This window comes from Microcaecilia unicolor, chromosome 3 (genome assembly GCF_901765095.1).
Source record: "Microcaecilia unicolor chromosome 3, aMicUni1.1, whole genome shotgun sequence".
Classification (NCBI taxonomy): Eukaryota; Metazoa; Chordata; class Amphibia; order Gymnophiona; family Siphonopidae; genus Microcaecilia; species Microcaecilia unicolor.
Window position 1 is genome coordinate 353096005 of NC_044033.1, and position 13948 is coordinate 353109952.

General features: G+C 41.2%; 1 protein-coding gene across 1 annotated transcript in view; it reads right to left on the reverse strand.

The window, feature by feature from the left end:
• Positions 1-13948, reverse strand: part of VTA1 (vesicle trafficking 1) — a 184646-nt gene that overhangs the window by 121319 nt on the left and 49379 nt on the right. Inside the window, exon 2 of the mRNA XM_030198503.1 lies at positions 10951-11045. Coding sequence (XP_030054363.1) covers positions 10951-11045 — 95 coding nt within the window. The remainder of the gene's footprint in view (positions 1-10950; positions 11046-13948) is intronic.

Sequence of the window (13948 nt, forward strand, 5' to 3'; positions counted from 1 at the left end):
CCCTATGAAGAAAGACTAAGGTGGCTAGGGCTTTTCAGCTTGGAGAAGAGACGGCTGAGGGGAGACATGATAGAGGTACATAAAATAATGAGTGGAATGGAACAGGTGGATGTGAAGCGTCTGTTCACGCTTTCCAAAAATACTAGGACTAGGGGGCATGCGATGAAACTACAGTGTAGTAAATTTAAAACAAATCAGAAAAAATATTTCTTCACCCAACGCATAATTAAACTCTGGAATTCGTTGCCGGAGAACGTGGTGAAGGCGGTTAGCTTAGCAGAGTTTAAAACGGGGTTAGACAGTTTCCTAAAGGACAAGTCCATAAACCACTACTAAATGGACTTGGGAAAAATCCACAATTCCAGAATAACATGTATAGAATGTTTGTACGTTTGGGAAGCTTGCCAGGTGCCCTTGGCCTGGATTGGCCGCTGTTGTGGACAGGATGCTAGGCTCGATGGACCCTTGGTCTTTCCCAGTGTGGCATTACTTATGTACTTATCTGGTGCAGGAGGTAATGGTGCTGGGGCCGCTTGATAACAGTGATCATAATATGATCGGATTTGATATTAGCTTTGAAGTAAGTATACATAGGAAATCAAATAAATTAGTGTTTAACTTTAAAAAAGGAGACTATGATAAAATGAGAAGAACGGTGGAAAAAAAAAAAAAAATTAGAGGAGCGGCTGCGAGGGTAAAAAATTTACATCAGGCGTGGATGCTGTTCATAAACACCATCCTGGAAGCCCAGGCAAAATATATTCCGCGTATTAAAAAAGGAGAACGGAAGACCAAACAACAGCCGGCGTGGTTAAAAAGTGAGGTGAAGGAAGCTATTAGAGCTAAAAGAAAATGCTTCAGAAAACAGAAGAAGGAACCGACTGAAAATAATAAGAAACAGCATAAGGAATGTCAAGTCAAATGCAAAGCGCTGATAAGGAAGGCTAAGAGGGACTTCGAAAAAAAGATTGCGTTGGAGGCAAAAACACATAGTAAAACATTTTTTAGGTATATTAAATCAGGGGCGATCAGGGAAGACAAAGCCGTAGAGGAGAGATTAAATGAATTCTTTGCTTCGGTCACCAAGGAAGATTTGGGTGGGATACCGGTGCCAGAAATGGTATTCGAAGCTGATGAGTCAGAGAAACTTAATGAATTCTCTGTAAACCTGGAGGATGTAATGGGGCAATTCTACAAACTGAAGAGTAGCAAATCTCCTGGACCGGATGGTATTCATCCCAGAGTACTGACAGAACTGAAAAATGAGCTTGCGGAGCTATTGTTAGCAATATGTCATTTATCTTTAAATTTAAGCGTGGTACCGGAAGATTGGAGGGTGGCCAATGTAACGCTGCTTTTTTTAAAAGGTTCCAGAGGAAATCCGGGAAATTATAGACTGGTGAGTCTGATGTCAGTGCCGGGCAAAATGGTATAGACTACAATTAAGAACAAAATTACAGACTGGTGAGTCTGATGTCAGTGCCGGGCAAAATGGTACAGACTATAATTAAGAACAAAATTACAGAGCATATTCAAAAGCATGGATTAATGAGACAAAGTCAACATGGATTTAGTGAAGGGAAATCTTGCCTCACCAATCTACTTCATTTCTTTGAAGGGGTGAACAAACATGTGGATAAAGGTGAGCCAGTCGATATTGTGTATCTGGATTTTCAGAAGGCATTTGACAAAGTACCTCATGAAAGACTCCAGAGGAAACTGGAGAGTCATGAGATAGGAGGTAGTGTTCTACTGTGGATTAAAAACTGGTTAAAAGATAGAAAACAGAGAGTAGGGTTAAATGGTCAGTATTCTCAATGGAGAAGGGTAGTTAGTGGGGTTCCCCAGGGGTCTGTGCTGGGACCGCTGCTTTTTAACATATTTATAAATGACCTAGAGATGGGAGTAACGAGTGAAGTAATTAAATTTGCTGATGACACAAAGTTAGTCAAAGTCGTTAAATCGCGGAAGGATTGTGAACAATTACAAGATGACCTTACGAGACTGGGAGACTGGGCATCTAAATGGCAGATGACGTTTAATGTGAGCAAGTGCAAAGTGATGCATGTGGGAAAGAGGAACCCGAATTATAGCTACGTCATGCAAGTTTCCACATTAGGAGTCACGGACCAAGAAAGGGATCTAGGTGTAGTCGATAATGATACGTTGAAACCTTCTGCTCAGTGTGCTGCTGCGGCTAAGAAAGCAAATAGAATATTAAGTACTAGTAAAAAAGCCCCGTTTCTGATGCAAATGAAACGGGGGCTAGCAATGTTTTCTTCTGTGTGCATGTGGGAGTGTGTGTGTCCCTGCCCCCTCTGAGTCCTTCACTGTTACAGAGCCAGCGATTTGATTTCGTGCTCTGCTGTTTTCCTTCACTGACTGTGTTACAGAGAGGGCGGGGCAGACACTCATAGGGAAACCGGATATTTCGCCCCCTTCACACTTCCGGCTGGAGGCTTCATAGAACGTTGGTGTTGCTTTTTATATAGAGAGATTATTAGGAAAGGAATGGAAAACAAAAATGAGGATATTATAATGCCTTTGTATTGCTCCATGGTGCAACCGTACCTCGAATATTGTGTTCAATTCTGGTCGCCACATCTCAAAAAAGATATAGTGGAATCAGAAAAGGTACAGAGAAGGGCGACGAAAATGATAAAAGGGATCGGACAACTTCCCTATGAGAAAAGGCTAAAGCGGCTAAGGCTCTTCAGCTTGGAGAAAAGGCAGCTGAGGGGAGATATGATAGAGGTCTATAAAATAATGAGTGGAGTTGAACGGGTAGATGTGAAGCGTCTGTTTACGCTTTTCAAAAATACTAGGACTAGGGGGGGCATGCGATGAAGCTACAATGTACTAAATTTAAAACTAATCGAGAAAATATTTCTTCACTCAACATGTAATTAAACTCTGGAATTCTTTGCTGGAGAATGTGGTAAAGGTGGTTAACTTAGCAGAGTTTTAAAAAGGTTTGGACTGCTTCCTAAAGAAAACGTCCATAGACCATTATTAAATGGATTTGGGGAAAATCCACTATCTCTGGGATAAGCAGTATAAAATGTTTTGTACTTTTTTGGGACCTTGCCAGGTATTTGTGACCTGGATTGGCCACTGTTGGAAACAGGATGCTGGGCTTGATGGACCTTTGGTCTATCCCACTATGGCAATACTTATGTACTTATGCATCAATGTCTACCTATTTGCTGTATCTATTTTCCCAGCATAAAATATATGCATATTTTTGATCAGATCCCACATCAAACTACATTTAAAGTTAGTTACATATATATACATGCTGTACACATTTAACTTTACCTGCACAAAGGGCAGGCAATTTTATAAAAACATATCTCAACAGGCTGCTTTACCTGTGGAATGGCCTTGAAAAATATTCCACACAACAGAGAGGCTTTTTGGATCTGCACCAGAATAGAAAGCACATACAACGGGTCAAAGAGTAGTATTGGTAGCAATGTCTTTATTAAAAATAACCCTTGAAAAATATTCTTCTGGTACAGACAATGACACTAATATGACTTTTAAATTTATCCTCCCTATGTCAATAATGAACACAGACTAAAATATGCAATAAACAACTAAGGCACCAGAGCTCAAAACTCTGGCACTGTTCCGAATAGCACTGTAAAAATACCAACAGAACAGGTGAGCTCATAGCACTCAGCAATAGGGAGTTTGGTGGGAGGAAGTGCTTTGGCATGGGAGGATTGTGCTTAACACACGCACAGAAACGTTCTGCAGTAAGTTTGGTTCCTGAGCGCAAGCACCTGGTAAAACCCGAATGTGAAGCACACACTGACGTCCGTTTTCTGCGGCCTTAATATAAGCCTTTTTAATTTTTTTTTTTTTAAGCTTGGATGCTTATATTTAGATTCAGGAAACAGACACCAACATGTGCTTTTGCTTGGGTCTGCTGTTTCTCACGACCAGCGCGTAAGGGCTTGCATGGGCTTCCTTCTGCTTCCAAAAGCAATCAAAACCGGCAGATTTTGTAGAAAGAATAATGAGAAATCCTCTCTTCAAACACCCTAATGCTTGCTCCAACCTCGGTTATTTTTTTGCAACGGTAAGGCAGTTTTGTTTCAGGCACTCTTTTCTAAGCATTGGGGAGGAATATAAAATAACCTCACTGACATGAGCTTGACTAAATTAGAATGCTACTTGCGTTGTTTGTCTGCGCGCTCTGGGTCTCTGAACATTCTGCGCAGGTAAATGCGGGCGCTAGTACAACGTTAATGGCCTTTAGCAACTGCTTTTACTTTTGAGCAACGTGGCCCAAAACCATGAGAAGGGGATAGCTTGACCTCAAAGTCAAATCAGTGTTCAGTTTCTTTACAAGACATTATTGGTCTATTAGTGTAGGGTGGGCAAACTCATTAGTCAATATGAAATATTTTAAGCAGCAATATATAAAGAAATAATAAAATGGAAAGATAATAGAGAGGAAAAGTATTTGAGTATATTTCAAATTAAAAATTGTCTCAAATCTTTTCCATCATAGAAGTCCACACAATCCTCACAACAGAAATTACTACAGACCATCCCTGTCAGGGATACTGGATAACAAACTGAATATGCAGATATGTCTAAATATACATGACAGAGGTTTCTATACAACAGGACTAGTAGGCATACAAATCTCCATCATGCAGATTCATTAAGGATATCCTGAAAACATGACCTATTGACAGCCCTCTCTATTCTCTACCCCTCAGTAAGTATTTCTGTCTGTGTAGATATATTTAGGCTTGTATTCTGTGTATGTAACAGAACCTTTGGCTAAATGTATTTGAAACTAATGAGAAAGATTGTGGGCGTGCGTCCATACATACATGTGAAGAAGCTTTTACATTATTTATTTAGATTTTTTTGCTCACACCTTTTTCATACCTGAGTCTAAAAGAGATTGTCAATTTAAATGTGTGTGTAATTAATTGGAAGAGAAAAAAATACAAGAAAAATAGATTTCTCTGCTGGAACCTGGCAGATTTCAAGTAGCACTTTAAAGTTCAGTCCTGTGCCTGTACTGTTTGTTGGGCATCATTCATTTAAGTCTCGAGCAAATTTGTTGTTTTCAAGACAAGATTGTTTCTTTCCACTGGATGAGCTGACACCTTTGGAATCAGATCCTGCCATTAGACCAGGTCAGATTAATAAAGTGTAGTTGTGACGTCCCCACTCTTGAAGGCTCCTTGAGCTTCTTTGGCTAATATCTTTTATGAGCATATTGGTCTATCCCAGCCAATTACTTTTGAGCATTTTGAATTGCGATTTCATTATTAGCCACTTTAACTTTTCAACTATTTTTTTGCCTAGCTAACATCTTTTCTTTCTAGAGTCTTGATATGCTGGAATGCAGATTTCAAATTGGGCTAAGTAAGTTTGATTTCTTGTTGTGTAAAGGGGTTTTTTTTGGTGGGGGGAGAGGGTTATATTTGTCTTCTTTGGATTGGGGGAAGAGTTGCAGTATATTCCCCTGAAGCAGCTAATTTTGATGAAACAGGGGCCCTTGTCAGGAATATATGGACATGGACTGCTTGATGTGAAGATTACTATTGACTGCAGTTTCCAGTTTTCCTCTTAATGGTATGGATTGTTGAAGAAAAATATTGATATTACAAGATTTTTCAATGCTATGCTAAGTCAATCTGCATACCATGAAATCTAATATTATAAACTGAATATACATGGAGTTTTTTTTTCTGACCAGTGATGACGCTTGTTGCTGGTGGTTGATGCAATATACCCCGGATTTTTTATGTATTCAACACTTAGGTTGTTTTCTCCACATTTGTTATTAATTTTAGAAGGGATTTGTATTAAATCTACACATTATTTTCTACTTTGGAGTGGTTTCGTGCGTTGATTGTTCTTCCACTTTTTCCCATTCATTTACAGTACCTTCTTGGTGACCCAGATTTACCACTGTCAGGGACTGCATGCATCACTGGTCTGATCCAGAAATGAACTTATGTCAATGGTAGGATCACTGGAGGTACTGGATTTTATTGTCATTTTGGGACCCTTTTTCTAAAGGGCAGTAGGACTTACTGCCACGTTGGCGTGAAGCAAATTGGGCAACCGCAGGAGCCCAACAGTAGTCCCCGCCTCTACCGCGCACCATCTCCGGTGCTAGAAAATGCATTTTTATTTTCTAGCACCGGGGGCTTACCCAGCAGTAACACAGGGTGAGCGCGGGAGCCCTTGCCACCTTCAAGGGGTGGTGGTAAGGGCTTCTCCAGGAAATGGCCACATGGCAAGTGGTTCACTTACTTCAGGGCCCATTTCCCCCCCAAAAATATAATAAAATAAATCCTTTTACCCACTTTGGTAAAAGGGGGCTTTGGTGAGCGATGAATCCACGCGCTGATGCTACCGCAGGGCCCCTTTTACTACAGCTTGGTAAAAGAGGCCCTTTATATTGTATTTTATTATCTCTCTGTTAAGTTAGTGCTGTACATCTATTACGTAGTTGTTTATGTAATCTACTCTTCAGTTTGCAACATAAGGACAGAATATCAGGTTTAAATATACTCAAAACAAACCAAGTGAGAAGCAGCATCAAAACAAAACCTTGTTGTTTGTAAAAACTCAGGCCAAGGTGCACTAAAGTCGTCGTTAGAGCCATTCCGTACCGAATTCCATAGCGAATCGGTAGGGAACGGCTATGCATCAAGGAAAGGGAATGCAAATGAGCTACTCTATTCCTTCTTAAAACAGTCGGAGAATCGGCCGGTCAAGCATGCGAAGAGCAGCAAAGCATTATACTGGCTGCTCTGCGCATGCCAAATACACCTCCCTGTGCCGCCCGAAGACGCCGCGCCACTCACCCCCCCCCCCCTCCCCAATAATAAAAACAAAAGTGCAGTTGAGGCTGGCCATCGAAAAAAGCTGTCCGTGCTTTACTCAGCTGAGAGACCTGGAAGTCTCTGAGCCAATCAACTGCACTTTTATTTTTATTATTGCGGAGGTGAATGGCGGCGAAAACGGACGGCTTTTTTCGATGGCCGGCCTCAACTGCACTTTTGTTTTTATTATTGTGGCGGGGGGGGGGGGGGGGGGAATGACTTTTATAGCGGTTTTTTATCAGTTTTCAATCCCACACAGCCCCAACGAGAGGTACACACCTCTCAGAGTTTCCAGCGTTAAGGCAATCGGAAAAGCTTAGTGCATCTCATTACAATAGGGTTGCTACACAATTTGCTCATCAGCATTCCGTTTTCGTTAGCGGCTACCGCAGTTGTAAAATGGCTTTTAGTGCATGCCAGGGTTTACTACTTCCTCGTTAATGGCTAGTTATTGACTCGTTAGGTTTAGTGCATCTGGCCCTCAATGGGAAAAAAAAAAACAAAACAAAAAAAAAAAGAGCTGTATAATTACTTTCATGACAAGTTGAGGAGTGGAAATTGAAGATGACTTAACACCTCAATTATTTTCATCCCATTATTGAATACTTTCAGCTGTCATGATCAAATGCTTCAAGTGGCTTCTCCAAATATTTTCAATATTGAAAGAGTGAAAGATTTAAAAATGAGGAGAAAGTGCCTTGGTTATACAACTCTCACATTAATAAAAGGTGTTCATTAACTTCAAATGATTTAAAATGTACTTTTTGACTTGTAAGTACCTATTGTTTACTTTTCCATGTTGTAAAAGAGATAACTGCTTAGATACATAATACCTGCTGTGCACTTGCTTATCTGTCTAGCACCCAATCAATAGTGCCCTGTGGGTGAGACAAATAGCCATTGTTTATCCTTCAAGATAGTCTTTCAGTACCATAAGGTCAAAGTCACAGCCATAGCTTATTTTGGAAGGCTTCTTTGAAAAGAACAAATAAATACAAACTCTAAAACATACAATATTTAAAAGTTATCTTAAAGAATTATGGTGTCAGATCAATTACATAACAGTGATCTAGAACAATGTTTCCCAAGTCCATTCCCGGAGTACCCCTTTGCCAGTCAGATTTTTAGGATATCCACAATGAATATGCATGAACTTGATTTGCATACACTGTCTCCATTATTTGCAAATATATCATGCATATTCATTGTGAATATCCTGAAAACCTGACTGGCAAAGGGGTACTCCAGAAATGGATTTGGGAAACACTAATCTAGTGTAGTGTTTCACAACTATAACAGAGACTGGCTAGCTACCCTCACATCAACAGTTTGACTGATGAGCAAGATATTGGGGGGGGGGGGGGGGGGAGGAAATCACCCAGCAGTTGACAGCTCAGCAGTACATTCCACGGCGCATTTGTATAAACTAGCATATGCTTTCTAAAAGCAAAATTAAATACAGTAAATGATTTATTAAAAATTAAATTTGTTCTTACATGCTAAATTTCCTTTCCTCGAATCCTACTAGACCAGTCCAGACAAGCAAGTTCCACCTTTTGGGTTGGCCAAAGCATCAGGACCTTCTCAATGTAGTATTGGACTATCAGCAAATAAAAAGTACCTGACAGTTTTTCTAAGCAGGATATGGTCTAGTCTAGAAGGACTAAGGAAAGGAAATTTCACCTATCTTATCCTCCCTACTAGACCAGTCCAGATATGTGGGATGTACTCAGGCTCAAGTCCATCCTGTGAGGAATGGCCCATTTCCACAAACTGGGAGTCTCCCAACACAAGAGATTCGACCCTATTCCATCCATTTGTTTATGTAATACATAGCCACCTGGCTGCCATCTGAACCAGGATGACCTTATTAGGCAACTGTTCTCTGAAAGCCTTTAGAGCATTCCACACAGCTCTTAGCCCTAGAAAGTTTCTGATTAAGGTTTTCCTGAGCAGGCCATACACCCTAGATGTGAAGCCCATCTAGATGAACTCGCCAGCCCTATTTAGATGCATCTGTCGTTAAGAATTTGTCGAATCAGAGGAATCTGAAAGGAGATTCCTTTTGTCAAATTGACTGGGATTATTCACCACAGTAGAGTCTTGAAGAGGATTGGTGACAAATATGACATCTTGGAAATTCCCTGCACACCAAGTCCAAATGAAGGCATGTCATGGGAGTGACATGGACTGTTGATGCCTTCTGATCTAGCATCCTCAAAATTTGACCTGCTTATCCTTGCTGACTTTCCTCCACAATGAAAACCTGCAATAGTGGGATCAGATTCTAGGGGGTTGCTAATCAGGGTTTGTGTGGACAGGAGCAGCTACTTTAGAAGCTGCACCCTCACGTATGTGGGGTATAAAAGCAAGTTCCAGTCTGCCAACCCCTACCCATCATCTGCAGTTTTCTAGAACTGCTGCTCCCACTGAATAAGGGGAAACATGTATGTGCAGTCCTGCATTTGGCAGAGCCTTTGTAAAATACAGGCAGAATTGGTGACAGCCACATTAGGATGGGCACAATTCCCATCTCCATGTCCTTTCTAAAATGTGATTCCATGTCCCCTTGGTGATGACGCACCTACATGGTTCCCTACAGAAGATAGATTTAGGTTCTTCAGTGATGACACTAACCTTTAAATATTTACATGGTTTGGACCCAATTTATTTCTATAATAAAACTGGAGCATTTCATAGTCAGAAGGTACTCACAATCTTTGAATAAGGTATTATTAGTAGTGAGCTGGAGCTCAGTTAGAAAGGTCAACCAGAAGGACTTCTTCTGAGACTTTCACTGACCCAGTTTTGTGGAATTTGCCGGTGACATTCCACCTTTGTAAGAATTAAACACCTGATTGTTTAGACAGGTGTATTGAAATACAGATTGAATATTCATGGTACCTTAGCCAGATTGAGAAAGAACTATGATTGCTTGTGGGGAAAACAGGCCAATTAGATCATATAAAAGTTTAGTCAACTTTCAGACCAACACAGGCCATTTGGCCTATTATTATTATTATTAGCATTTGTATAGCGCTACCAGAAGCACACAGTGCTGAACATCTGACACAAATCCAGTCTGCCCACTGAAACCAAAAGTCCAGTTTGTACCATCCCTTCTGGTCTCATATATCCTCTGTACTTGTCCCATGTTTTCCTGAATTCTGATATTGACCTCCACCACCTCCACTAGCAGGCTGTTCCACACAACTATCCTTTTTATAATTAAATATTTCCTTAGATTATTTTTTAATTTTCTCCCTTTTGACCTCATATTATAACACCTAGTTTCTAAGTCTTTCCATTGACAAAGGCTCCACTAATACGTATTTATACCTTCGAAGTATTTAAATCTGTATCATAATCTCCTCTTTCCCACCTCTCCTCCAGGGTATGTTAAGATCTTTAAGTCCCTACATACTTTACAATAAAGGCAGTCAACCATTTAGGAGATGATTTTTGGCCACCACAAGTCTGAGTCCTATCTGAAGCAGTAATTTAGAGACTAAAAGGTTTTGGAACCAAATACCGATTCCCTTGAGGCATTCAGTAACCACCAATATGTCATCTAGTCATACAGAAAATTGTAGTTACCATGTTAGTCCACATGGTTAGTTAGTTTAAAAAAAAAGGGGGGGGGGGAGATGTAGGTGAAATTTTAAATTGAGCCAAATCAAAAAAATATTTTTGACAAGCTTTTGAGAGTAATCCTTTTCATCAGATCAGTGAAGAAACAATGCATAGTCTATTACATTTCAGTAAAAGGGAACAGAGGTAGACAAAGGTGATGAGACACTAACACTTTACAACTTAAAGGCTCTCAAGTCTGATGATGTGTAAGAAAACCAGCATCTTTTGAAAAATGTTGGACCATTATAATTTCATGCATTTTTCAATGTAAGTTCCTACAAGAACTTTATTGTAAAGCTGTTGAGCTATATTGTGGAACATTTTTGAAAGAGAAAGGCAGTGTACATGGGATGATCATACTGCATACATTATAGTTATAATGTGTGACTATATTGCTTTCAAGAATAAAGACATTTAAATATAGTCAATATTAAGATCTCTTACTTACAGCTTCCAACTGATCCATGAGCTTTAACAAAAATTTACGGCACTCAGGGGTTTTACTATCAATTTTCATCCCAGTTTGCATAGCATACAGACGACCTAGAAGGAGGAAGGAACATAAGTTTGTCTAATTCAATATATGATGTGCCATAAATAGATCAAAACCAATTAGCTGGAAAACAAAAGAATCATTTTATTTCATGCCCATCAACACTCCTCTGGATTCAGAATTCACAGTATGCAGTTAATGTTTATTGGTATATATTTAATATACAATATTCTTTCAGACGATAACAAAGCAAAATTATTAGTTATGTTCAACAAATCACTGGTTTATTTCTTGGCTCTTATTGCTGCATCTCTAGGTATATCTCCTAGGTCTCTCTTCCACTGACCTATTTTATTGTATTTATTCTGTCCAAGCATGAGTCTTCAGGCAGGCTAAAACTCAGCTATCATAAAAACAGTACGAGTCACAAAGCAAGAGAGAGAGAAGATTGAATACACCACTCTCTGTCTTGCTTTTTTTTTTTTTTTTTAATATCACTTTGAAGAGCCTCCAATAACTTCAACCAAGCTCTACAAAAAGATAAATAAAGGAACACACAACAGACCTCTACTCATAAACACAGAAAAACTCAACTATCTGGGAGGGCTCTGTGCCGGTCTAAAGGGACTAATGGAAAGCAAATTAGCAGGTAAGACCTAATTTCTCCTTCCATAGCGTCCCTCTAGACCGGCACAGATGGGAAGTACCAGAGCAGTGACCATCATGGGAGTGACCCACGGAGCCCCGCAGTCAGCCCCCAAACTGAGCATCCTAATGAGCATACACATCCAGCTAATAATGATGAGTAAAAGATTGAAGGGAAGACCAAGCCACTGCTCTACAAATTTCCACTGGAGAAACCAAGAAATGCTCTGCCCATGATGCTGCCAATGCTGATGTAGAATGAAACTTCAAAACAAGAGGGAATAGGTTGGGTCCTAAGCAAATAAGCTGAGGTCATCGCCTCCTTCACCCAGAATGCAATGGTCACCCTTTCGCGAACTCCCCACCTGCAAATACTGATGGAGAACCCAGCGGACATCCAGACTGTCCTGAGATGGCTGCCGAGGTCCCAGAATCCCCCCAAAGGACTGCACTCTCTGAAAGAAATGACTACACTGAGCACCACTGCCTCTACTAGGCTTGCAGCAACATGGGTCTCGAAACCTAGACTTCCCGGACACACCTCTGACAACTGGCTGAAGCCTATCCTCCTGCAGACGAGGAACCTTAGTCTCCCCCAGACTCTTCACCAGCTTATCAAGATCTTCTCCAAACAACAAGGAACCACAAAAAGAGAATTTACTGAGCTTAGTCTTGGACGCCGCATCCAATGACCAGCCCCACAGCAACAACAACCGTGGGGCCACCACACTAAGAGACATTGGACTTAGAAGACACACGGATCATGCAGGGCATCTGACAAGAAAGAAGAGCCCATCTCCAACTTGGCGGCCTCCTGATCCACCATGTTCCAATCATCGGAGTCCCTGTCCAAAATTTGCTCTGCCCAACGAAAACAGGCCCTCGCTACTAAACTCCCACAAACTGCAGCCTGTACCGTCAAAGTGGCCACATCAAAACTCTTCTTAAGCAGTGTCTCCAGTCTGTGATCCTGGGGGTCCCTTAAGGGCAGTGCCACCATCCACCGGAACCATATTTTTCTTGGTGATAGAGAACACAGTGTCCACAATGGGTGGACAAAAGGAGTCCCGATCCTGCTCCGCGCCGAGAACTTCTTTTCTCTTTTTTTCCCCCCATTTAGCTTAAACAGGAGATGTGACTAGGGAAGTCCCCACAGCATTCGAAGCTATCAGTCTGCTAATAGACAGAGCCAGACAGCTGAGACTCAACCAACCAAGGTACCCCAACAAGGGTCCGAGTAGGGAAGGGGGAGGCGAAAGAGGCTCCTGTAGACCTCAACCCCTGTCCAGCAGCCAGGCAAGAGGCACAGCAAAGCAAAAAAAAAAAAGTCTCTGACAATTTTCTGATACATAAAAATAGATAAGAGGGTTTGTTTTTGTTTATTTTTTTAAATAGAGAGTTTTCTCTTTCCACCAACCAAAAACAACCACAGGGCCCCAACTAACGGTACTGCACAGGCTTACCACTGCTACCAACTGCTGAGACTGAGAACAGACTGGTTTTCTGGGGACTGCACAGCCCACTTATAAGCTTCTTTGAAGATCAGTTTGTTCTGTCTCCATCTGCTGGTAGGAGTGCATAACCCATTTGTGTGGGTCTAGAGGGATGCTATGGAAGGAATAATGATCCAAAAACATTCTGCAAGTTTGGAACAGTAAGTCTTAACTGTATAGTGCGGGAGGTGGTGGAGATGAAAACGGTAACAGAATTCAAAAATGCGTGGGATAAACATAAAGGAATCCTGTTCAGAAGGAATGGATCCTCAGAAGCTTAGCGGAGATTGGGTGGCAGAGCCAGTGGGGGGGGGAGGCTGGTGGTTGGGAGGCGGGGCTAGTGCTGGGCAGATTTCTACGGTCTGTGCTGTGAAAATGGCAGATACTAATCAAGTTCAGGTATACACAAAAAGTAGCACATATGAGTTATCTTGTTGGGCAGACTGGATGGACCGTGCAAGTCTTTCTCTGCCATCATCTACTATGTTACTATGTATTACAGACTTGGATTTATGCACGGGTCTACTAGGCCTATGACTACAGCAACAAAATTATGTAAGTGGCAAAATTATTGTCCCCTTCCTCCATAAGCCTCTGATACTTTTCCTTGTGTCTCCCTCAATCAGTACATCTCAGGGCTTTGAATCCAATATCAGCCGAGAGCAGCGAGTGCATCAAATCAGCTTGCACTCAGAGGGACCAGTGGCCCTAATCCTCCAGATGGCATGGCCTATGAATACAGGCTGATTCAATCCATATACTTTCTTTCTGCTGGTCTACAAAAGTCCATAGGTAGGGAGTGGCAGCACAAGCTT